This window comes from Coenobita brevimanus, chromosome 80 (assembly GCF_032717465.1).
Source record: "Coenobita brevimanus isolate Jiangsu-jjx chromosome 80, ASM3271746v2, whole genome shotgun sequence".
In the NCBI taxonomy this organism is placed as follows: Eukaryota; Metazoa; Arthropoda; class Malacostraca; order Decapoda; family Coenobitidae; genus Coenobita; species Coenobita brevimanus.
The window spans coordinates 38,857,466-38,885,360 of record NC_137033.1 but is presented as its reverse complement, the minus strand read 5'-3'; the positions used below and the strand labels follow the sequence as shown (position 1 = coordinate 38,885,360).

The 27,895-nt window shown below is 39.6% G+C and overlaps 1 protein-coding gene across 1 annotated transcript in view; it reads right to left on the bottom strand.

The window, feature by feature from the left end:
• The window catches only part of LOC145409334 (thyrotropin receptor-like), a 72,186-nt gene that overhangs the window by 39,060 nt on the left and 5,231 nt on the right, over window positions 1-27,895 (bottom strand). The window contains 3 exon segments of the mRNA XM_080279805.1: window positions 10,866-10,937; window positions 20,788-20,922; window positions 27,497-27,568. Of these exon segments, the coding sequence (XP_080135931.1) occupies window positions 10,866-10,937; window positions 20,788-20,922; window positions 27,497-27,568 (279 nt within the window).

The following is a 27,895-nucleotide window of genomic DNA, read 5'->3' as shown; positions in this document are numbered from 1 at the left end:
CCTGAAAGGTCAAACTCAAGGTCACGGTTATTCAGGGGGCTATATCTCGAAACTGGTTGAAGATAGATATTGACTATTATCAACATACAAGAAATCCCATATGGGTTTTTAATTGGTACCTTGACCTTTGACCGTAAGTGACCATGGAAGGTCAACTTCAAGCTCACGGATATTCAGGGGGCTATAACTCGAAACTCGTTGAAGATAGAGATATTTGCTATTACCAATATGTAGGAAATCACATATGGTCTTTCATTGGGCAGCATGACCTTTGACCTTGAGTGACCATGAAAGGTCAAATGCAAGATCATGGATTTTCAAAGGGCGTAACTTGAAAACATTTGCACCGTTACCTTAGACTTCAATTGTGCACTGACATTAAATGGCAGAAATGAGTCAGTATTTAATAGCAATAAAATAACTGCTGTCCGGCGAGGTTTGTTGTCCATGGCACCACTTTTTTTCCCCCCCGGATCGAAACTTAACTTTCTGTGGTTCCAATGGCCTCCCTGTCAACATTCTAGATTTCATTTACTTCTGACATATAGTTTTTTCATTTGGTGCATTGATACAGACAGAGGGACTGACAGACAGACAAACCAAACACATAACCTCCTCGGGCGCGATCATGACGTCCTCAGGCTGAAGGGATGTTTTCACCATGAATTATTGGTTACAGTATTAACAGTTAGGCTTCTATAACTCACCCCCCTCACTGAATTAAAATCATCTGGATTAGTGGGAATATAATATTAACATTGTATGTAACTTATAAAGGGGTTAAGGTAAATAAAATATTAGTATTATTTCTATCTACTGTCAAATGAATTTGCCCAATGTAAAGAGAGAGAGAGAGAGAGAGAGAGAGAGAGAGAGAGAGAGAGAGAGAGAGAGAGAGAAACATTCAACAATGAAAAATTTATCATACTAGAGAGAGACAAACATTCAACAATGCAAAATCTATCATATTAGTATTGATTTATTGATGGAAAACAAACAGTTCAATAAAACATTTTTTTTTTTTTCACTACAAGGATACATAATTATGAACAAAGTATGAAATTCGGGTACGATTTCCTTCTAGTGCTCTGACAGAAGTTGTGACAGAAAGGCAAGAACAGGGATATTAAGAATCAACTAAGGACGGGTAAAGACAGTGTATGATCGCCCAAATAAGTGATGAGTCATTTTCTTAAGTTTCGGACAAAACTCCCTTGGTCTGGCAACGTTCACTTGAGGGCGTTAGGAGACGAAAACAATCTTTGCCTGCCTTGCAAACATTACTGATGGTGTACAAAAAAAAAAAAGGAAAATATTAGTAGTTTGACTTTTAAAAAAAAATCAATCAATAATTACATAAAAAGCAACATCTGGCACGTTTTCTCGTCATCACGACTCAAACCAGCAATGTTACCAATATAGCGAGTTTCCCACTAAATGTAGAGGTTTTAAAACCAATCTAGCTGGTAAAAATATAAATTTTTTCTGTGTATCTGAAATTCTTTTTACGGTCCTGTCCAGCAATTTTTTTTTTTTTAAATTTCCCTCTGTTTGGCAGATTATTATCACTTTTGAGACCAATCTAGTGGATTTCTATAGTTTTCCTTTGGCAACATTGCACGGCAGGCCTTATGTCAGTAATTATCATGCCATGGACGGGAGTGGATATGTCTCGGCTTTTGTCATGATTTCCCCCACCTCTATTTTTTTTTCTTTTTCTTTTTCTTTTTTCTTTTTTTTTTTACTACAGTCCCTTTCGTCTTTAGTTCTCTTCGGTGCCGCACTCTTGCTTTTGACTATCACCCTCTCCCTCCTTTGTTCTTTCATCTGCTCTCTAAATTTTATTCACGTTCGAACTATATCATGTGAGTAAAAATGACCAATTTCCCCCGCCCCCCAGTAACTGCACTGGTTTTACTAATTTCACTGAATATCGGCAGATTAATTTGCTTCTTGATGGCAACGCTGGTTGTTACGGATTGTCCTTGAGCATGTGCAATAATTTGCCTTCTGGTCTTGCGCGACAAGGGGCTCCATTTGGCAAATTTTGTATGTTCTTCCTCTATATCTCTTATCCATCCGTTAATTGTCCTCTTGTTGATATTATGCTGCTTGAATATCTGTTTTGCTGGAATATTTACTAATTAAAGGGCAATAATTGCTCGCATCGAGAGATTGTAGTTTTGTGTCAATGATCCATCATGCTTACAGTGCTCATGGCGCCTTCTTTTCCCACGTAAATATCATCCCCCATAGAGATTTAAATGTGGATAATGATATATTTTATATGCTTGTCTTTCTGATATGATGGCACTACTGATTTCGACATTACGATTATCTGTGGGTTTTATTTTATGGGACATTTTTCCTTCAGTATTGTTGATTTAGGAGGTAAAATATGTATTACGAGAGTTTCTCCATATTTCAACCCTGAAACTGTTGAGTGATAGGCTGTGCATTTCACCTTCTTTCATACGGCTAAGCCTCAAATTTAGTATATTGTGGTCCTCTCATGTAAAGCGAGATATACACACGGAAATGACGCATAAAGTATATTGCTTTTTGGTGTTGTTTACCTCAGTACTGCTCCTTCCAATGTGCAGTAAAGGAACTATAACTAGGCTGTGTCAGTTGCAAGGTACCACTTTCTGAGCAAAAGGTACTGGGAATTGGGTCATAACTTCTTTGGACGTTTGTACAATCACCCAAACAAGTGATGACTCGCTTGCTTTAAGTTTCGGATAAAACTCCCCGGGTCTGGCAAAGTTCGCTTGATTGGGAGTTAGGAAATGGAAACAATCTTTGCCTGCCTGTAAACATTATTTGTGGTGTAAAAAAAAACTAATCTGGCAAAAATATTAAGTTTAGCTTTTATTGTTTTATGTTAATAACAATAAATCAATAGAATGCAACATCTGCCACTTTTCCACTTGTCGTCATGACTCATGCTAGCAGTGTTACCAATGTAGAAATTGTCCCACTAAATTTAGAGGTTTTAACCCCTCCGTGGCAGCCACCATCAAATGATGTTTAGCCGATAAATGACCGCAGCCGTTATTTGAGCGTGGCCTATAAAAAACTGCGAAAATTTTTCTGAAGTGAACGAACATTCTGGACGTCTTCAGACTGACCTACACTACACTCCCATACACCCCATCAAGCATTTCAGAGCCTGCTGCTGTGATGAGTGGATTTTCGATTTTTTTGCTTCTGGCCATGCCTAAACAAGCAAACTACACCCATTATCTCGACTCAGAAAGTATCATCTTTGCCCTCTCTTGCAAAACACACACAACCACCCTGTTTATGATTATGAATAAATACAGGCACAAACAAAAAAGACATGATAATAAGAGAAAAATACATTTTTGTCTTGGTATCTTTACCTATTTGCTCAGGTTTGTTGTACTGGTTTGGATCATTCGATGCAGTGCAACTTGTAGAAAACTGTGAAAACTTTCGGGAAGTGAACGAATATCTGAGACATGAGACTGACCTTCACTTCATGCTCTCACACCTCATTTGTGGATTTGTCAGTTCACCACCTGCTGCTGTGAGGAGTGGATGTACGATTTCTTCACTCATGGCCATGCCTAAACACATAGTTACACCCATTATCTCGACCCAGACAGAAAATATCATCTTTCTCCGCCCTTGCCAAACACACACAACCACCCTGTTTACAGTTATAAATAAACAAAAAACAAAAATAAACGAAAAAATAATTTGGTATCTTTACTATTTGCTCAGATTTGTTGCACTGTTTTGATTCATTTTACATATTCTTTGCCTTTTACAAGCATAACAGGAAAGTTTTCCAGGTTCACATGATACTTTAGTGGATGGAAAGGAATCCCTTCCCTTTCTGCTAATCAGCTCATGCGAGGTGCGAATGGCAGGTCGTCTCGCATTTCAACCCTCACTGTCCAGCCTGTACACTCAAGGGATGACGTTTATCTCATTTAGGTCTGAAAACAAACACTCTCGCCTCCATTTTCCAACAAACTCCACCACCCAGACCACAGAAAAAAGTCGATACTACCGTAAACACAGTAAATACCGAAAAATGCAAAATAAACTCATAATATATTTTTTTACATTCAACCCTCGCATATTATGTACTGAAAAACTTCAAAATACACATATATAGTTATTTCACACCTTTTCAGTACCACTGATAATGTTTTTTGGTTTAACTCGCCGCGTGCCGGCTATTTTTAGCCCGATAGGTCACCCCAGTGCCAGCCATTTTTTGACCTTTTTTTTTTTGGCTAAAATGATAGATTTTGATGTGGAAACAACTGAATTCGCCACTAAAATGCTCACCGAGGCTTGGAAATCAGTTTTATTGAATCCTGCATACTCATGCACTGGTATAGCCGCTCTCTCATGCTCACCACATACGTGAAAGCCGCTTTCTATGTAAGGTATACTCAGGTATTTATGCTGGGAAGGTATAGCAATGTTCGGTACTCTTTTCTGATTCCTTATTACTTCAGCATCTATCACAGTTTGCGTGTTTTCTTACCGTGAGTGCATTATCTTACACTTACTTGAAGATAGGTACAACCTGACTTCATTACATACAGCTCTGGCACTTACAAGAAGGTATTTACAACTTGACTTCACTATATAGTCCTTATACTTACAAGAAAATATTTACAAGTTACACTTACATGAAAATATTTACAAAATGCCTTCACTGTGTACAGCACTGGGTGAGGCAAACAGGCAGAGTGAGCGTGAGAGGGTGAGCGAGTGAGTGTATGGCCTTGACAGCCTGAGGGATGGAAGAGTAACAGTTACTTTACGTGCCTGCCGATTTTTGCCTGTGAACCTTGAAAAATGCGTTCACAGTGAAGTTTTTTATTTTAAACCATTATAAAACGGCACTGGCACTGGCCGCAGAATTATGTCAGACCGTTTTAAAAAGGCACTGGCACACGCCGGGTTTAAAATAAAAGGGCAGTATTGCATCACTGCAATAGCTACCTGTGACTAGTATCAGCTACCTAAATTTACGCAACTTCCACGTTCGATTGCACGCCACAGGATGGGTCTAGGAAGCTGAAATTTGTATTGCCATGTGCATTGGACTTCCTCTTCAATATGGCATGGGAAAAAAAATTCAATTTTCGAAACCTCAGAAAATGGCTCCCGGCGTCGTCCATGGGTGCATGTAAAATTCCGGACCCACGGCTACGGAGGGGTTAAAAGCAATCCAGCTGGTAAAAATTTTAAATGTTTTTTGTATATATGGCAATCTGTTAAAGTCCTATCTAGCATTTTTTCCTTAATGTTCCTGTCCGGCGGTTTTTTACCACTTTTGAGACCAATCTTCACTGACGAGCAGTTAGCTATAATTTCTAAGAGTTATGTGTGCTCTCAGCTTGAATATTGCTCACCCTTGTGGAATGGATGTGGAGAGGTTGCATTAAAACAACTACACAAAATTCAGAACAAAGCTGTTAGAATGATTGACAACAATGTCATTACAAATAAACTACCTCCCCTACAAGTAAGAAGGAATGTTGCCTCCCTTGCATTATTTTACATAGATTTTTATGGCAAATGCTCAGACGAAGTTGTGTCCATGGTGCCACCTTTCCATGCCTTCCCTCGTGCTACACGGGCATCTGGTAGCGCTCATGACTGGAATGTCACTCAGCCATACTGCAGAACTTCTGCCTATCAGAATTCTTCCATTCCCCCAACTGCATCTTTCTGGAACTTGCTTCCCCAGAGTTGTTTCCCTCCAAACTTCAACCCACAGCTGTTCAAGTCTAACTGTTACAGATATTTTATGAACAGGGGACACCAGTAATCTGGTGTATGGACTATTTTTTTATTCATTTGTTTTTCCTTCCTTTGTTCTGTTATTTAAAAAAAAAATCTAGCTGATGTCTATAATTTTCCTTTGGCAAGACTGCACACCAGGCCTTACGTCAGTCCGTCATTATCATTCCATGGGCATGAGTGGATGTCTTGGCCTTTCTGACGATCCCCACCCCCTTCCTCTTCACCTTTAGTTCTCTTTTTTGTCGCACTATAGCTTTTATATAATTCTCTCCTTCTTTAGTTCTTTCATGAAACCGCCCGACATATTTTACTATATGTTGGATTTTCATCAAGTGACTAATATGACCAATTTCCCCCCAGTAATGCACTGGTTTCACTAACTTAACTGAATACAGGCAAATTAATTTGCTTCTTGATAGCAACACAGGTGGTTAGGGGTTGTTCTTGGGCACATACAATAATCTGTCTGACTTGGTCTTGTGTTGTGCTACGAGGGGTTCCATTTGGCAATTTTTTTATTTTCTGTCTCTCTCTGTATTTCTATATATCCGTTAACTGTCCTCTTCTTGATGTTAAGCTGCTATGATATTTGTCTAGCTGGAATATTTGATAAATAAAGAGAAACAATCTTCATGCACTGACAAGCTTTGGTATCGTGTTGATGATCCATCTTGCATACAGCGCTCACGGGTTTTCCTGCATAAATATCGTCCGGCATAGGGAATTAACTGTGGATAAAAATATATTTTTAGATGTTTATTTTTCTGATTTGATAGCATTCGTGATTTCGACATTACCACTATCTGTGCATTTTATTTTATGGGTCATTTTTCCGTCAGTATTATTGATTTACATTTTACATGAATATTATGAGTTTCTCCTCATTTTAACCCTGAAAACACTGAGTGATAGGGCGTGTGTTTCACATTCTTTGATATGCCTAAGCCTCAACTTTAGTTTATTGTGGTTTCCTCCTCCATAATGCGAGATATACTCGTACATGGTATAATATATTGCGTTTTGGAGTTGCTTACCTAAGTACTGAGCTGCATTTTCGCGGTTAAAAGTCAAAATATTTTTACCAATCTTGATATCGTATATTGACTATCGTGCCGAAACTCGTTCTCCCGAGCACCAAAAGTCAAAACGATTTTGAATTTTGAGCATGACTAGTCAAGATTAGTCATGGTTTCTCCCGAGGTATTTTGATGACTGAGCTCTATAAACACGGTCCATACTATAGAGCAAGGTCCAAGGACCTTGCTCTATAGTATGGACTATGGATAGGCTTTCTCATGGGTAGCGCCGTGTAGTTTGTGTGCCCACCGCCAGGGGCGAAGGGCAGCACTGATGATGTTTATGCACTACAACCAGTGCCCGCGCCTTTTGAAATCAGCTGATGAATTTTGAAAATATAGTGCCATGGTCCACTGTGCAGCTAACATATAGTACCATGGCCCACTGCTCAGCTTATGTAAGCAACTGCGAAACAGAAACAGTAAGCTAAGAAGTGTTCCAATTGCATTACAATGGTGGAGGCAATAAGTGTGGTTGTTTCAATGTAGAGGCCAAGGTCACATGCTCGCTGCAGAGATAGGCCCTCTATACTATAAAGCTCAGAGATTTTGACCGATACTGACTTTCGATTTTGTAAACAAACCCATTACTATCGAAGTCAAGCCAAACTTGATAGGCAAGAAGATAGAGCTTATGGCCTATTGAGACATAAACGTGGTCCCATACTTTTTTTTTTTAAATAACAGAACTGAGGAACAAAAAACAAACGAATAAAAAAAATATTTACGTTTATTTGACATGGAGAATTCATATTTGTTGTCAGCTGACATCTGTGGTGGCACCATCTAGTAGCAACTTTAGTAAAAGTTCATCATTTATGTCCATCGAGACAAAAGTGAACCCATATAAGGTTTTTTGGCATCGCTAGTTACTTTTTACAGCAAACACTTTGAAACAAGAGCCTCGCCGCAGGTCCCAGAGCACTCTTTCCAGTGTGGTATAGGAACTATAACTAGGGCGTGGCAGTTGCCGAATACCACTTTCTGAGTGAAAGCTACTGGGAATCAGGTTCATCACTTCTTTAGGCGTTTGTACATCTGGAAAGATTACATTCGAAGTTATTTAGCACAATTAAAGGCCTAAATTAAGTCAAGTTAGTCTACACAAAACAGCCAAACTTATGCTGAAATAAAAGGCATAGGAGAAGCTGTGACAAGCAGAATGAATAAGCCTCAACTCAGTGGCAACTTAATCAGCAGTTACTTCACTAAAATCCAGCTCCTGGGTGCAACAAGTAGCCACAGTCCCCTTCAAACATCAACAACAACAATAATAATAATAATAATAATAATAATAATAATAATAAGGGGAAGAGGAAGCAGTAACCAGCAAAATTGAACAAACTCTTGCCTTTCATCAACATCCCCCTGCCAGATATTACCAGTCTTACTGTCAAAGTCACATTGGAAAAGACCCTTTCTAATCTTAGAAGAGATGAAAAAAAAAAAAAAGTGACAAACAACAAAAGAAACCAAACAGTCGCTAAAGTTATACCACGCATTTCACCCATCAGGTGCCCATTTTGGTTTTGGTGCAAACAAGTCGGTATCAAGAGACCTTGCTTACACATCTTGTGGTTAGCAACGAAATCAAACCTGGGACATCGTGGTTGCAAGCCGTGTGTGCTTCTGATTTAACCACTGTTACCCCTTATCTCTAAATCACAGTGTCGTGCACTCCATCCTTCTGCATTCTTTCTCTCATCCCCACTTTTTCTCCACATGTGATTAATATGAGAATATAACAAGATCAAAGAAGAAAAGGTTAAAAGAAAACAGTCATTATTACCGAACTGTAATCAGGAGTATAGGCTGTTCACTTTAACTAAGCATAAAATTACCATTTCCTAGTGTAGCCAAAAATTACCACTGCAGTATGATGCTGGTCACGAAGAAGCACTTTGGAAAGGATGTAGAACCGTAGTATTATCATATTATTCCACTGGGCTGTTTCCGTCTACATTTCTGAGCCTTAGCAATAAATTACTACTACAACATCATGCTCAAGAAGGATTATTATAGAAAGGACGAGGAGCTGTAGTATTACCTAGGCCACTGAATAACGAATAATAAGCTGCCATAGGTCGCATGAACAATTTAGTAATATATAGGATGACCCGTAAATAGTGTTTCACAAGAAATTCGCATAACAGTATCTTGCGGTGCGGGAAGCGAAAAAATTTTTCCTGCCCAGTTCCGTCACTTTGCACATATGGCAACGTTGCCCTGTGTTTAGTTTGGCAACGCCGCGCAGCAGTGAGCCATAGGTCATATAGTTTTCGCTGCCTTAGCTTAAATAAATATAAAAAGGGGCCATACCACTGTCTTTACTTCGTCACTTGTCTGCTGAGAGAGAGAGAGAGAGAGAGAGAGAGAGAGAGAGCTTGAAACAGTATAAAATAATAACATGCAGGGTCATCAATAAAAAGTGAGTATGCAAGGAAGATACTCTCTACACTTTGCTAAAATTAGTTATATGTTGATTTAATGAAAATGCGGTACGTCTTAGGGGTGGTACATGACTGTTCGTTGAGAACACTTATCAGTAACATATGTTGTAGGCCTATACTACTTTACCTGTCATTTCTTGTCATTGCTCCCAGACGTACGATTCAATCAGCTGTGTTTACAGGAGAGAGAGAGAGGTTAATGACCCATAATATTTTATCACCTAAAACGCTTTTCATGATCATTCTTAAGGGTTAACCTTGGTAATTTCTGCTGCAAGCTGGGAAATATTGGTATCAATGATGCCTGAATATCAATGTTTCATTAGACATTTTCTTAGGTATATATGTCAGGTTAGATTTCAGATTATTTTCTTGTTTTTCTTAGGTATATTGGTAAAATCATATGTCAGGTTACATTTCAGATTATTTTCATGTTCTCATGTCCTTTATTTCATGTTAAGTATGCTTGAAGGGTTTTTGTATTTGATGAAATGCAAAGCTTTATTTGTTACGGTATAATCTTTATTAAATATTAAACACCACCAGGCACCATATGCTATTTCCCATGTGCTGATGACAGGCATTGGGTCAGACATGAGACATTATTGACCATTGTGTGCAAAATAAGTAAATCAAGAGAAACAAGGAATTAAAAAAATAAACTCAATATATTCTATTTGGTAATAGCATTGGGTTGGGAACACATTTGCTGATCTTCAGTGAGGGACTGAATGTAAAATAATGATTGGAAAATAAGCAATTATTGTTGTCATATTAAGGGTCTACTTTGTTGTTCGTGAAAAATCTCAGACAGTCTGTGCAACTAACCCAGTGATGCGCCATTGCCGATTGTAAACACAGCTGATTGAATCGTACGTCTGGGAGCAATGACAAGAAATGACAGGTAAAGTAGTATAGGCCTACAACATATGTTACTGATAAGTGTTCTCAACGAGCAGTCATGTACCACCCCTACGACGTACCGCATTTTCATTAAATCAACATATAACTAATTTTAGCAAAGTGTAGAGAGTATCTTCTCTCTCTCTCTCTCAGCAGACGAGTGACGAAGTAAAGACAGTGGTATGGCCCCTTTTCATATTTATTTAAGCTAAGGCAGCGAAAACTATATGACCTCTATGTCTCTATTATTCTTTCAATCCATGTAAAATATAGATAGTCAGGTATTATATTTATAGTCAAGCATAAAAAAAGTAAATAATTGTGATGAATACTAAACCTGGCATCCGATATGGCTCATTGCTGCGCGGCGTTGCCAAACTAAACACAGGGCAACGTTGCCATATGTGCAAAGTGACGGAACTGGGCAAGAAAAAAAATTTCGCGTGCGGGAACGGCTAAGTCGGGTAATGCTGGCGTGGTTGCGGCATCTTGAGGAGGAAATGAATAAATGGTGCTTGGCAAATAATGGCAACACTGACTTAGCCGTCCCCACACCACAGGAGAAAGCATCTGGCACAGTGTAAGAACAGCGTTATATTTGGGCCAGTCTGTATATTAGTGATTCGAGTCAACTTACAGTATGAGGAGCCTGGTGAGTCCTCCCACGTCACTGGCCTTCAGTTCCATCAACTGATTCATACCCAGGTTCCTGCAGGGTGACACAACAATTTTTAGCAAGTCACGGTTTTATACAGCCATACAAAACTCTTTAATCCCATGACGTATTTTTTATTTTATTTTTGCTACTTCTAAGAGATTTTATTCAGCTTAGGAGAGACACTTCTAAATGCAAGAGTTAGGTATACCGTCAGTGATTCCTTCAGTGTAGATTTCCCTGAAGCTGAATAAAATCGCCTGGAGGTAGCAAGAATAAATCAGCTCAATATGTCACTGGACTGAAGAGATTAAGTTAAAACCGTATAAACTAATTGAATATCAGGAGACGTACATTTCTTGCAGTATTTTTGCTCTGTACAATTTTTGCTTTCTCTCCAGACGATTTTATTCATTTTAGAGTACACGTTTCGTGGATTCAGTGGAAGCTAAATCTAACACATCCAGTTGCAAAAGTTTCTCCTGAGCTGATTATTATCGTTAAGTATATAAAATCGTCTGGAAGTAAAAACATAAAATACAAAATACATCGGAGTGAATAGCAGTTATCAATGCAGGGAGTTATTGGATGAATGTGAACATAGCTTTCTTGCTAGCAAAGAAAAAAGTTATGGATGAGCAAAGTGCATGTTGTATGGAGACCAACAGTGAATATTAGCATTAGATTAGCGATGGAAAAAATTATAGATGAGACAAACTGTAGGTTCTCCAGAGGATAACCACTTGCTTCCTCCGGTATAATAGCATACAGTAGTTTCTTAGTATTTACATTTTTAATCACCGGAAAAATTTAATGTTAGTTATTTTCGGAATGAAGGGTTTAGATTATAGCCTTCACCAATCCTTTCACCAATAAAAGTCTTCCAAAGTTTATTCAGATCATCTAGAGGATATATATATATATATATATATATATATATATATATATATATATATATATATTGTTACATAGCCTATGATTTCATCATCCTTTGTGTAATTTTAACGCACAGTATGCTGCATGTTTGATCACGAGCGTGTTCTGCCTCAGTCCCCCCCTTCTACCGTTATAGTAGAGTAAGTCGTTCTCTCTGTTGTCCAGAGCGGGATTGTGAACTCTATGTCCCCATGGCTTTCATTTGCGCGTCCTCTTACAAGTTGTATCAGGCTCTGCCGGCCCCTATATATTGAGCTCAGTCTCTGCATCATGGCCACTTAGATCTGCTCCTCATTTTGTTCACATCTCTGTCCTCCCCTGTACAGATATTATTATTGTGAGTGCTCAAGAAGTCTCCAACCATCTAGCAGCTGTGTGTAATTTGAGTATAACTGTTATTGCATTTTTTCTTGTACTGTATAGCATAAGTTTAATTTGTAGGCCTAGTGAAGTTTTTGTAATTCATGTAGGGTTCTTTATGTCAGTCATTTTTGATAATAGTTTGTATCTGTGATTATTTATCTGGCATTCACTGAGTATTATCTGGTATCTCATTTTATCAGGGCTGACTTAGATAAATTTATTCTTGCTAATTTCGTGTTAATAGAGGCTATTGCAGTTAACCATATATTTAACCTGTTTTTGCCATTACATTATCCTTATGAGTCCTGAATGTTTTGTTGTTAGTTTAAGCATTAAACTTTGACTTGTAATTTTACCTAACTCTTTTGTTTTGAACCTGGAACTTTACGGGACAGTAGTGATTTTTAGCATTCTCACTTAAAGTGCACGTTATCTTTCTCTGTTCCGTAACATAAATTTGGCGACCTCGCCAGGATATTCAGGATATTATCATAAGGATATTGTTTGATATTTTGTGACTGTGATATATTCATGATGGCTACTATTTCTACACTTGATGAAGCCAAAGATTTTTTGTCAAATGTGCAAACAGTGTGTGATATAGAAAATAGAACAAAGAATGAACTTAAGCTTGTTGCTCAACAATTGGGAATTGCAGTTCACTCTCATCATTCTAAAGATCAAATTGTTGGCATCATTAATAAAAGCTTGTTTAATGTAACTCCTCCAAATGAGCAATCGCAGATTGAATTAGCTAAGTTACAGCTAGCCCTGCAGGAGGCTCGTGTGAAGGAAGCTGAATTTCAAGCACGTGCTAAGGAGGCTGATGTTAAGGAGGCAAATGCTCGTATTCAAGAGGCACAGGTACGGGCTCAGGCACAAATTGAGCTTGCCAGGATTCAGGCAGACCATGAGTATCGCATGAAACAAGGTGGAACTGGATCATCTAGCTCTGATGATTTTGATGTGGCTAAAAATGTTAAACTTGTCCCTCCTTTTAATGAATCTGATTTAACAAAGTATTTTCAGTTGTTTGAGAGGGTAGCTACAGGTTTTAATTGGCCTAAGGAGTATTGGCCAGTACTCCTTCAAACTGTTCTCACCGGTAAAGCTCAAGTAACTTATGCATCTTTGCCTCAGGATCAGTCTGATAATTATGATGTAGTTAAGAGCTTGATTCTTAAGGCCTATGAGCTTGTTCCTGAAGCCTATAGAGTAAAATTTAGGACAACTTACAAGCAAGATAAGCAATCCCATGTTGAGTATGCAAAAATCAAAGAAGATTTGTTAGAGCAGTGGTTAAATTCTAAGAATGTGGATTCTGATTTTGGTAAATTTAAGCAGATGATTTTGCTGGAGGATTTCAAAAGGTGTATTTATAAAGATGTAAGCCTATATCTTGATGAGAAAAGAATAGATAATTTGTCTGATGCTGCAGTTTTAGCTGATGAGTATGTTCTCACTCACAAGAGATATTCTAGAGAAAAAGGGAAAGCTGAGAGTCAGTACGTTGCCTCTACTCAGAGTACAGGTAACAGGAAAGAAAATAAAGATGATGTTTCTCAGGAAGTAAATACCAGCTTCACCTCTAGATTTCAGAAAAGTAAATGTACTTATTGTAGTAAGCTTGGTCATACTACGGAGAGATGTTTCAGGAGACAGCGTGATGTGAACAAAAAGGAGTCTTTAAATATTCAGTCAATTGGTCTAGTGTCCACTCTTGAGAGTTCCCAGAATTCTTTAAATGAGTTAACTGAACCTGCTTTGAGGGGTAACTTAAATTCTCATGATGGAGCTCCTCTTTTGAGCAGTAACGTGGGTGACACTCTCAAGAGTTCATGTGCTAATTTCCTGTCTGATGGTTTTGTCAGTCCTCTGGACAGTAATGACAGGAAATCAGTTCAAATATATCGTGATACAGGTGCTTGCCAATCCCTTATGCTGACCAGTGTTCTAGGCTCTAATTTTAATTCCTCTGATGAAACTGTAATCTTACAAGGTGTAGGGAATAACTACTTCTCTGTTCCTCTGTGCAGAGTGAATTTAGAGTCTGGTTTTGTTAATGGTTCCGTTATGGTTGGGTTGGTTGAGACACTCCCAATGTCAGGTGTAACTTTCTTACTTGGAAATGATATTGGTGGAAGTCAAGTGTGTCCAGCTCCTCAGTTGTCTAGTGAGCCAGTGGCTGCGTCCCAGGATTGTGATGTCCCTGATGTGTTCCCTGCATGTGCTGTCACTAGGGCTAAGTCTAAAGTTACTGGTGATTTAGAGGATAATGATGATGATGATGTTATCCTAGCTGACACTTTTCTTGCTAATTTGGACCACTCACCAGATGAGGCAGTACCCCGTAGTGTTGATAATTTGTCTCGTCAAGAGTTGGTTGAGTTGCAGGTTGCTGACCCTGAGTTGAAAGGTCTAGCTAACTCTGCTTACAGTGAAGAAGAGTCAGCCGGTGCTTCTACTTGTTATTATGTAAAGTCAGGAGTACTTATGAGGAAGTGGAGACCCCCAACAGCATCAGCCGACTGTGAATGGGAGGTTGTACATCAAGTTGTCATCCCTCGTGTTTGTAGGCAGGATATCATTAGAGTGGCTCATGATTCCAGTTTGGCAGGACACCTTGGAGTGAGGAAGACTGTGGCACGTATTTTGAAACACTTCTACTGGCCAGGTATCTTCAGGGATGTTTCCTGGTATTGTAAGTCTTGTCACACCTGTCAAGTTGTGGGAAAGTGTAATCAGACCGAAAAGGTTGCACCTCTAGTTCCCATTCCTCCTTTTGAGGCGCCTTTCACCCGTGTGTTGGTGGATATTGTGGGCCCTCTTCCTAAGACTTCTTCAGGATTTTCTTATGTGTTGACCATGATTGATATGGCTACTCGTTATCCTGAAGCCATTCCACTTAGAAACATCTCAGCAAAGAACGTGGTTAAGGAAATGCTAGGGTTCTTCACAAAGTTTGGTCTGCCTAAGGAGGTACAGTCAGACCGGGAAGTAATTTCATGTCAAATGTTTTCAAGCAGTCTCTGAAAGAGTTGGGCATCACCCAGATCACGTCTTCAGCTTACCATCCCCAGACCCAAGGAGCGTTGGAGAGATATCATCAAACACTCAAATCGATGCTCAAGAAATACTGTTTGGAACATCAGAAAGACTGGGATAAAGGTCTTCCATTCGTTGTGTTTGCTGCAAGAGAATCTCCAAATGAATCACTGGGCTTCTCACCTTTTGAACTACTGTTTGGCCATGAAGTAAGAGGACCCCTTAAGCTACTCAAGGAATGCTGGCTGTCGGAGGAAGATGACGTCAACCTGCTGGAGTATGTGATGAATTTCAAAGAACGGCTGTCCACTGCTTTACAGCTGGCGAGATAGAATTTAGGAGCTGCTCAGGAGAAGATGAAGACTTGGTATGATAAGAAGTCCAGGTTACGCCACTTTCAGCCAGGAGATCAGGTTTTGATTCTGTTACCAGTTCATGGGCAACCTCTTCAAGCCAAGTTTAGTGGCCCTTATTTCGTGGAGAAGAAACTCAGTGATGTCAACTATGTCATCGCCACACCAGATCGTAGAAAGAGCAAGCAACTATGTCACATCAACATGCTAAAGTTATATCACAGGCGGGACGAAAATAATCCAGTCTGCACTGTAGCTGTTCCACCCGAGTCTGCAAGTGAAGCTCTCCCATGCAGTATGAGCCTGAGTGATAGTTTGGGGAAGAATCCTGATATCATGAATGTTGTAACAGAGGGTTTGGCAGGGTGTGTTGTTTATATTGATGATGTATTAATCTTCAGTGACAACTGGAAAGATCACCTATGCCATGTCAGTAAATTTCTTGACCGTTTAGTTCATGCTAATCTTGTAGCTAATTTATCAAAGTGTGAGTTTGGTCAAGCTAAAGTTCAGTACCTTGGGTATGTAATTGGTGATGGACATGTTGCACCACCAGGAGCTAAGGTTCAGGTTATAAGTGATCTTCCCAGACCTAAAAGTAGGAAAGAGCTACAAAGATTTTTGGGAGTGGTAGGTTATTACAGGAGATTTGTTCTTAACTTTTCTATTCTTGTATCACCACTTACAGACCTACTGAAAAAGGGAGTTGAATTTGTCTGGACCGATAACTGTGAATCCTCTTTCAACAAACTTAAAGCTATTCTATTAAGTCAGCCAGTGCTCGCTACTCCAAATTTTGCTAAGCCTTTTAAGATGGCTGTTGATGCAAGTGATACAGGAGCTGGGGCTGTTTTGCTGCAAGAGGATGATCAGGGTATTGAACATCCTGTATCTTATTACAGTAAGAAGTTCACTCCACCTCAAAAGAACTACTCAACTATTGAGAAAGAGCTTTTGGCCTTGATTTTGGGTTTACAGCATTTTTCATTTTATTTGTGTTCTGGTTTTGACCCCATAGTCATTTATACCGATCATAACCCACTGAAATTCCTTAGTAAGTTTAAAGATAAAAATCAGAGATTGACAAGATGGAGTCTACTTCTTCAGGAGTATTCATTAGACATACAACATGTCAAGGGGAAAGAAAATGTTATTGCAGATTGCTTATCCAGACTTTAGACAGATTGTTTTAGAGTAATAAGAAATTTCCTTTGTAAATTTCTTTTTTCTTTGTGGGGAGGTGTTACATAGCCTATGATTTCATCATCCTTTGTGTAATTTTAACGCACAGTATGCTGCATGTTTGATCACGAGCGTGTTCTGCCTCAGTCCCCCCCTTCTACCGTTATAGTAGAGTAAGTCGTTCTCTCTGTTGTCCAGAGCGGGATTGTGAACTCTATGTCCCCATGGCTTTCATTTGCGCGTCCTCTTACAAGTTGTATCAGGCTCTGCCGGCCCCTATATATTGAGCTCAGTCTCTGCATCATGGCCACTTAGATCTGCTCCTCATTTTGTTCACATCTCTGTCCTCCCCTGTACAGATATTATTATTGTGAGTGCTCAAGAAGTCTCCAACCATCTAGCAGCTGTGTGTAATTTGAGTATAACTGTTATTGCATTTTTTCTTGTACTGTATAGCATAAGTTTAATTTGTAGGCCTAGTGAAGTTTTTGTAATTCATGTAGGGTTCTTTATGTCAGTCATTTTTGATAATAGTTTGTATCTGTGATTATTTATCTGGCATTCACTGAGTATTATCTGGTATCTCATTTTATCAGGGCTGACTTAGATAAATTTATTCTTGCTAATTTCGTGTTAATAGAGGCTATTGCAGTTAACCATATATTTAACCTGTTTTTGCCATTACATTATCCTTATGAGTCCTGAATGTTTTGTTGTTAGTTTAAGCATTAAACTTTGACTTGTAATTTTACCTAACTCTTTTGTTTTGAACCTGGAACTTTACGGGACAGTAGTGATTTTTAGCATTCTCACTTAAAGTGCACGTTATCTTTCTCTGTTCCGTAACAATATATATATATATACTCTAAAAGGCAGCATTGACTCATTTTCAATAAAATGGACTGTCGTAAGCTGGAAAGAGATGGCAGTTGTCTTGACCATGAGAGGGTTTATGGTACCCGTAGTAAAACTCTCGGGCTCCAGTGCTTACTTCCAACTAAATAATATCTGTAGTTCCATGGAACGGAGTATTATCGTTGATTGTACTATGTTACTGCAAAAGACGCCCACGTACAAACGTTTATTGTTGCAAGTATGCGAGATCGATCACAAACGGTGTCAGAAAACAGTATGGGATATGAAGTTTTTTTAAAGCAGTAATGAAACACTCATGATCGTATTCTAAGTGACTTTTCAGACTTGTAATACCACTTCCTTAGTGAGTAATTCTGCACAGTATACCCCACTATAATCTTTTATGCCACTAGTGTACACTATGCCAATATCTACCGATACATATAACACAGAACATCGTTCAAGTGCAAGATGAAAAATATAGCGCAAAGATGTTGGTGCTACGAGGGACCCCAATGTCATCTGTTTATAAATATAAAATTGCATTGGTATATATATATATATATATATATTGGAGAGACGCACATTACACGTGTGTGTACATTTTTTTTTTTCGCTCCTGGCCCGGAATCCAACCCGAAACTTCTACCTGAAAGTCAGGCACTGTTACCACTACACCATGACGTGATAAAAGCTAAGCCATCTGAATTCTATGACGAACCAGGTAAATCTGTTATGGGAGGATATACTTCAGTCACAACACATCTGGATTATTTTTAGCTCCACGGAACTCGGCAAGCAGAGCAGTTTTAATCTATCCTAGCCAGAACACGAGGATCTTTATATATTGAAGAGATACACACTACACGCGTGTGTGCCAAGTTGCGTGGGGCTAAGCAATAATCCTGATGTTATGTCCCCACCATAGCGGATTAACCTGGTTCGTCATAGAATTCAGGTGGCTTGGCTTTTATCACGCCACGGTGTATTGGTAACTGTGCGTGACTCATGCAGTAGTCACTTGCTCGATTCCCGACCAGAAGCGCAAAAAAACATATAAAATTAAATATATATATATATATATATATATATATATATATATATATATATATATATATATATATATATATATATTGTAGCTACGCAGCCTACAGTATATGGTTGCCATTAGCATATAACTCTTACTTAAAATAAAAAACTCCTGAATAGCTCAGTCAATCTGAAATTCCTAGAAACTGTTACTAAATCAGACTTTCTTCACAACCAAGCATCCAAATTATTAAACAGTCCTAATGACAATACAATATTCTGGTCAGCTCTCAGATCTTTCATTAATAACTTTAACAAGTCATCACCCACTCCCACACTAAACTCTTCAGATGGTAACGTTACAAATGATCCTCATGGTAATGCAAACATCCTTGCCAATACATTTGCCAATAATTTCACTTTAGAGGAAGTCAGCCAGAACGTCCCTCTACTAGAACATTACTTTCCAAAAATTGCCCCACATAAGATACCCACTGGATATGTAAACTCCATCCTAGACAATTTGCCAACAAACAAAGCTCCAGGTCCAGATGGAATTCCCCCAGTTATTTTGAACAGTGGTTCCCCTGAACTTGCTCCTGTTCTAGCTAAATTATTCATACTTTGCATACGTACGTCTTCATGCCTGACTCTTGGAAAGAAGCCACTATCAACCCAATTCTAAAAAAAGGAAGTTCCTCAGACTCCTCTGATTACAGACCAACAGCTATCGCGTCTTCTTTTGATAAAGTATGTGAGACTGTAATTAATAAGCATATTGTATAGTTAAACATCTTGAATCAAACAACTTAATTAGTGATAGATATTATGGTTTTCGTCACAAAAGATCCATTATTGATATATGCAGTCTCCTGACTCACACCATCCATTAGTCATTTGACCAACATGGAGAAGCTCATGCAGCAGCCCTTTATATTCCAAAGCTTCTGACAGAATGTGGCACCGTTCCCTGCTGTCCAAATTCCCTTGCTATGGCCTAACGTCTCTTCTTCCTCTGATTTCCTTATATCTCAGCGACAGAAAGATAAAGTAGATGATGTAAATTCCAATTTTTTCTCAGTTAATGCCGGCGTGCCACCGGGGTCAGTTCTGGCTCCAATCCTATCCCTAAATCATATTAATGGTCTCTTATCTGGCACCAAAAATCCCATCCATTCATATGCAAATAACTCAACACTTCACAGTTCATTCGCATTTAAACACCCATTCACAAAGTTCAATATCATTAACTCTCGATGCAGTACAGCAATCTCCATAAAACAAGACTTATCTAAGATCACCATATGGGGACAAAATAATATTGTCTCATTTAATGCTAGTAAAACCAAACATGTGCAATTTACTAATTGACAGATATAGCCTGACGCCTATATTACCTTCAATGCTACTAACATTTCTATCTCTAAAAGTATTGAAATTCTAGTGTTTCACTTAACAGTACCCTCAGCTGGACCTCTCATGTTAGATCACTTGCTAAAACCACTTCAAAGAAATTTGGATTATTGTACAGAGTCCATAACTTCTTCACTGACGAGCAGCTAGCTATAGTTTATAAGGGTCATGTGTACTCTCAGCTAGAAAATTGCTTACTCTTGTGGAATGGATGTGGAGAGATAGTACCAAAACAACTGGGCAATATTCGGAACAAGGCCGTTAGAAATTTTAATAACACTACAATTACAAATCAACCACCTCCCCTTCAAGTAAGAAGGGATGTTGCCTCCCTCTCATTATTTTATACATGATTTAATGGCAAATGCTCAGACGAAGCTGCATCCATTGTGCCACCTCTTCATGCCTTCCCCCGCACTGCACGGGCACCTGGTAGCACTCATGAATGGACTGTCACACTCCCATATTGCAGAACTTCTGCCTATCAGAATTCTTTTATTCTCCAAACTGCATCTTTTGGGAACTCGCTTCCACAGAGTGGTTTCCCCCCAAACTGCAACCTACGGCAGTTCAGGTCCAACTGTTACAGATTTTTTATGAATGGAGGACACTTGTAATCTGTTCTATGGATTGTTTTTTTTTTTTTTTTTATTCAATAGTTTTTCCTTCCTCCGTACTGTTTTTTAATTAAAAAATAAAGACTTCAGGGAAAAAGTGTTGGTACATACAAAGTGTGAAGTAAGGTAAGTGACTTGATGGCTGAAGGGAAGGCAGTCAAAGCATTGCCCTCCAGTGACACCTCCCTTAGCGTCGCTGGTAGAGAACCTTCACCTAACACCGACACGAGGTTCTTATCCAGCTTCCTGAAATAGAGGGAAAAAAACTCTCAAAAACAAGAACATTCAGACAGCACATACCCTCTCTAAGGCATCAACAAAATCTCTTTAATCTTGGTCTGTGAACTTTTCACTTAAAACATTATCCTTTGTTCCCCAAGAAACCATATGAAATAAAACACACACACACACACACACACACACACACACACACACACGCACGCACGCACACACACACACACACACACACACACACACACACACACACACACACACGCACGCACGCACGCACGCGCACACGCGCACGCACGCGCACACGCACACGCACACGCACACGCACACACACACACACACACACATACACACACAGACACACACACACACACACACACACACACACAGACACATACACATACACACACACACACACTCTCTAGGAACACATAAAACCATCAGGGAAGTTTATGCTTTGACCTTTGACCTTTGCTGGCCAATATTTACTTACTTTTTCCTCTGTTGGTCTTCACTTACAGTTCCTGATTTCATGTAGTTTGATCCAACAGTTTTCTATAACGCTGTAAACAGACAAGTTCCTAAAAGGGGTATTGTTGTTGTAACCTCAACAGCATGGTTGCAAAGGTCCTCACGTCTCCAACCACTACACTGGTTGTGGCCAGTATCTTTGATCTTATTGTGCCCAACTAATTGTAGTCTCTTCATCTACAAAATCTTACTGGGTTGTAGGATACTGGCTCGTCTGTAAAAGTTACAGAACCTAGCAAGGCAGCAATAGCAAAACGTAATGTGTCTCATATGGTTATTTTTCGCGTGCGTTTGTAATGATTCACGTGCTCGTATTGTACAACAGGAATGGTCTCAGCTGCTTTAGGCAAATTTTTAGGCACAGCATCTGACTGTACCCTGGTTTTAAAAACAGGTTTACAGTTCTTACAGTGTTCTCTAAGCAAGTCCCCTTTGTCAAGTAAAGTACTTGAATGAACTAATCCTCTGTGGTACACAAAACTCACAACGCAATTAGGCCTAGCAATCCTCGCTTGTGCCACATGTGATTAGCACATGCGGGTCCCTCGGCACAGTCAGCACTTTTGGCCGCATTTATATGTAGTCTCATTGGCGCCTACATGCAAGAAGTTGATCACTCATTGAGCGCCATGGACCGTGGATGATGCTACTTCAGGATTGTCACCATTCTGACGAATAGACTGTAGCACCAGTCGAGCAGGGCAGTACTCCCAAGGTGGATGGAAAGCTGATGACAGGGAGAGTTGGAGCTCCTGTTTCATCAGCCCTCGGGACAGGTTCCTGATCATCTCCATTTGCTGAACATATTCAGTGTTTCAGTAACACAGAGAGTAGGCCAGCATGCTCTCCAATACAAGTTTCTCTAACTGTCAACATCAATCTACAGCACATGCACAGTACACACTACACTTCATTTTCAAAAAAAGAAGAAAAAAAAATGGTGCACCTAGACCATGCCTCGGAGTCCCGGGGGGGGGGGGACCATAAATGCCCCCACCATCCGCCCCTCTTCAGGTGCCGACTCTTTGAGCTGCCTGGAACCACTGTCTGACACTTCATTTCTGCAACATTTGTGGCCTTTCCTTTAACTTTCTCTCTGTTGAACACCACCTCTCCTCCTCTAAACCTCACCTTCTCTTCCGTACCGAGACTCAGCTGTCTGAGGCAACTGACAGCAAACCCTTCTCAGTATCCTACTTTCTCTATACTCATTTAAAAGCCAAAGGTGGCTGTTGTGTATAGGTACGCAATGACCTATCTTGCTCTCGTGTTCCTGAACTTGATTCTTTTGAATTCTCTACTCTCTGGCTTCAGCTCTCCTGTCATTCTCTGACTAAATTTATCTGTGCTGTTTATTTATCTCCTAATTCTACTGACTATCAAAAATTCTTCGACTTTCTTACTTCTACGATGGAACACATTCTATCCACTTCTTCTTTCTCTGACATCTCTATTCTACATTTCAATGTTCACCATCACCTTTGGCTCTCCTCTCCTTTCACTGATCCACCTGGTAAACAAATCTGATCGTTTCTATCCTTAATGACCTAGAGCAGCTTGTACATCACCCTACCCATATCCCTGTCGGCCTTGGAGAGAGCTCCAACGTACTTGACCTCTTCCTTACAACTAATCCTTCTGCTTACACTGTTAATCTTTTCTCTCCATTGGGCTCCACTGATCATAACATTATTACCTTAACCTTCCTATCACTCTGGTGCGGCCTGTGGACCCTCCAAAGAAATATCATCTGTCGCACTTTGGAGCTGCGGATTGGGAGACCCTCAGGCAGTACTTCTATGATTTTCCCTGGAATGATTATTGCTTCCATGGCCAGGAGCCATCTGAGTGTCTTGCGCATTACAGAGGTTATTCTCTCGGGCATGGAAGCATACATTCTTTTTTTAAATCCTTTGACTAATGCAAGAAAGCCTTGATTTAATCATGCTTGTTCTAATGCTGTCCGCAACAAGGAGAGGGCCTATAAAAGCTACCAGAACCAACCCACTGCTGAATCACATCTTTTTTATGTTTCTGCCCGGAATCATGCTGAGTCTGTTCTTCGCCCTGCTAAAAAAATTATTTCATCAATACTAAATGCTATCAACTCTCCAACTCGAATTCTTCCCACTCCTTCTGGCACCTTCCCAAAAACCTTTCTAACAACTTTACCTCGACATCCCTCCCTCCTCTTTTCTACTCTGATGGCTCTGTAGCTATTTCTTCTACTGATAAAGCAGATCTCTTCACTCAGACTTTCTCCTGCAACTCCACCTTAGACGATTGTGTTCCTCCATCACTTCCCCCCTCTGACTTCCTTATGGCTGACATTAAAATTTCATCAGCTGATGTATTTTCTGCCATCACTGGCCTCAATACTAATATGGCATATGGGCCTTTTGGAGTCCCTCCCGTTGTCCTCAAGAACTGTGCTTCTGTGCATACACCCTGCCTAGGTAAACTCTTTCACCTTTGTCTTTCAACCTGTACCTTTCGTTTTTCCTGGAAGTTTGCTCTCATTCAGCCAGTCCCAAAGAAGGGTAACCATTCCCAACCCTCTAACTATCGTCCAATTGCTTTAACATCCTGTCTCAAAAGTTTTCGAGTCTATTCTTAATGGAAAAATTTTTAAGCATCTTTCCTATCCCAACCTTCTTTCTGATAGTCAGTATGGGCTCTGTCAGGGACGCTCCACTGGCGATCTTCTCACCTACTTTTCAAAATCCTGGTCATTCTCCTTTCAGGACTTTGGGGAAAGCTTTGCCATTGCACTTGACATCTCAAAGGCTTTCGATCGAGTCTGACGTAAATCTTTAATTTCCAATCTGCCCTCTTACGGTTTCTATCCTTCTATCTGTGCCTTCATCTATAGCTTTCTTTCTGGTCGTTCTATACCTGCTGTTGTAGACAACTATCGTTCTTCTCCTAGATCTATTAACAGTGGTGTTCTTCAGGGCTCTGTCCAATCACCAACCCTCTTCCATTTATTTATCAATGATCTTCTAAGCTGTACATCTAACCCTGTCCATTCGTACCCTGATGATTCCACCCTTCACCTTTCCATTCGGCTTCAGCAACGTCCATCTCAGCAGTTACTTCAACAAACAAGGGATGAGGCTGTAGCACACCTAATGTCTGACTTGGCTCGTATCTCTGATTGGGGTAAAAATAATCTCTTTTTTTTTTATGCATCAAAGACTCAGTTTTTACACCTATCAACCCGTCAAAATCTTCCACAGGAGTACCCACTAATGTCTAATAATATCCAGCTCAATCTTGCATCATCCTTGAACATGCTTGGGGTTTCATTCACCTGGGACTTATCTTAGAAAGATCATATTGCATCTCTTGTAAAATCTGCTTCCAAGAGATTAGGTATGCTAAGCCAACTCCGTGCCTTCTTTACCCCTGCACAGTTGTTGACTTTATACACGGGTTTCATTCGTCCCTTTTTAGGGTACAACTCTCATGAGTGGGGAGGCTCCCCACATACAGCTCTTCTCAATAGGGTGGAGTCAAAGGCTTTTCGTCTCATCAACTCTCCTCCTATTACTGGCTCCCTTCAACCTCTGTCTCTTCGCCGCACTGTTGCCTCTTTATCTCTTTTCTATCGCTATTTCAATGGTCACTGCTCCCCTGAACTGTCTGCTTGCATCCCTCCACCTGTACGATGGGAGCATAGCACCCATCTAGCAACAAACTCCCATCCCTTTTCAGTCCAACTTTCTAATCCAAGAGTTAACAATTACTCCCAGTCCTTCATTTATACAACAGGTCAACTCTGGAACTGTCTCCCTGTGGCTGTATTTCCTACTTCCTGTGATCTCCAGTCTTTCAAATGCAGTGTGTCCAGGCATCTCGAAATGAATGGATCTTGAATTTGGCTCTCTTTTGTATTGTTTTTGTTTTTTTCATGGAAGGAACTGTTTTGAGGGCTCAGCCTTTGGTTCCTTCTTCCTCGCATTAAAAAAAAAAAATCCCAGAGTGAAAGTTTCCTCTCGACATTGTGTTTGCTAGTTCTTCTGCAGTGGAACTCCTTTGTTTTCTTTTGAAACTGCTGTTTTCAGGATCGAATTCATCAAAAACACAAAGAGAAGAGGTGCTAAGGTATCTCGGAGTAAGGGCCTAATGTAATGATGAAGTCGAAAAGCCCATCTGATGTTTGTGTCGTTTGGTCCTCACAACAAGGTCGGGTCTCACAATAAGCTCCATGCTATTATGTGTGACCTGTTTAATGAACAATCACAATGAGAGAAAAGCGATTATGGTATTGATGATATCCTGAACAGAACATGAACTCTGACTACTTATTAAGGTCTTGGAAACAGTAGTATACTCACAGGACTTTAAGGGGAAGTTCTTGGAAGACGCCAGCTGCTATACTCTTGATCTTATTTCCAGACAGGATTCTGTAATTGTATAATGCTTTCGTTACTCTCACATTATTATGACATCAGAAATAACTTTAACCTTGACATTCCTTACCAGAGAGAGTTCATCTGTCGACTATAAATAAACAGAAAGGGATGCCAAACCTCAATCATGTGCTCCTCCATACACAATCCATCCAACCCTTTCGATCCCTTGTGAGTTCCCTAGCCTCATCAACTTCCATACCTCACGTTCTTACACACTTGTTTACCGTATCCGACCACTTTCTTTTTGGCTTACCAACCTCCCACCTTCAAATTCACTCACATTTACCTTTATCAGTACCGTCTCATATCCATTCTCTCCACAGAGAATGTCCAGATCATCCGAACACACTTTTTCACCCTATTATAAACACATTTCCTTGTTCAACATCTCTCACGAGTCCCAGTACATCTTGTCCCATCAGTTTAACGCACTTCGGATACATTAGTAATCGTGTTTCCACAGTTGTGAGCGCTTGGCTTAATGTTCTGATACCATACAAAGTCTCACACACGTACGTCAATGTAAACACTACTACACCTTCTTGCAGCCCTCCTGATGCATGGTAAAAATGATGTCAAAGAGAGAAAACATCATTGCAAAAGAAAAACTGTAGTGGAGACATGATTAAAAAGAAAATTATGTGAGGAAATACAGAAAGAGAAGTACTTTAGAGGGAACATGCCAAAAAAAAAAAAAAAAAGAAGAAGGAAATTGGATTGCAAAAAATGCAAACTCTCAAAGGTAAAAACAAAAAGAAAACGTAGGCGCAAGACAGCTGCTATTGGAAGAATTATATAAGTACGATAATGAGTGAGAGAAAACATAGGTTCTGGAGATGTACCGTAATGGAAGCATGTTAAGGGTATCAGTTAGCGAGAATATATAATAACTTGTTTTTACACTTGTCACCTTTTCTTCCCATGAAAATAAAGGATATCCCTGGAGCTGCTGCACTGACTTCTGGAAGTGATTCCTGAAGCCATTGTAAGATATAATATTCTATAAACATGTGTTGAATGCGCAACAGTTATAGAGCAAAATGTACTTAAATTTGAACCGTTTTAATAAGAAAATAATCCACTTCTTATGTTACCATTCTCTGATCTTCATTTGGGGGAGGGGGTGTGTGTGGATAGGGAAGAGGTAAGGTTGACAACTCATTCTGTATATGTTGAATATTGTTTAGGCTATCTCAAGCAAATGAAGAGGAAAAAAACATGGTAAAATGTAGTAGAAAGCGATTACTTTGTCCATTATAGTCTTTCAGAGTTAAATGCCATTTACTGAGCAACCGCTGCGAACTCAGCATAATTTCGTAGATCATTAATATCTTTCAATGGCCCCTGAAATTACCTCCTGAAGTTAGCGCGGGAAGTCCAACATATTACTAGGAATGTACAGCAATGAACGCATGGCAAAACAAGTTGTAGGCAAGAGAAACGTTCTTGTAAATAAATACTATAAAGTAAAATATATGACTAAAAGCTATAATGGAGAAAATTGCAAGATACGCACATGAGATGAAACATGATAAAAAAAAGGGTGTGGCTGGGGGAAGAATACGGCAAGGAAAATATTGTAATCAGAAAACTGTAAGACCTTAAAGATAATGGCTGAGAAAAAACATACAATAACTCACAGTGTCTGGAGGGCCGTGTAATGCTGGAAGGCGCCGGGTTGCAGCTCTGTAATCTCGTTGTCACTCAGGTCACTGCAACAACACAGGTAAATTCAGTGGTAACTAGGGTAGGTGGGGTTCCTTTAAATGAGGTTAAGTTAGGTTAGGGAAAGAGGATAGGAACTGTGAGGTTGGTTTGGGTTAGGTTGGTTTGGATTAGACTGGGTTACGATGGGTTCGGTTAAGGCAAGTTTGGTTAGGTTACTCTTAGTCGTTTCACTACGCTGACCTCTTTACATTTTAATTCCTGCTACTTACACACGATTTTGTTCAGTTTAGGAGAGACTTATAGTAGCAGAGGTTAAAAACAAACTACATTTAACCCTTTGCTGCCAAAGGTCTTTCATTAACTGAAAAAAA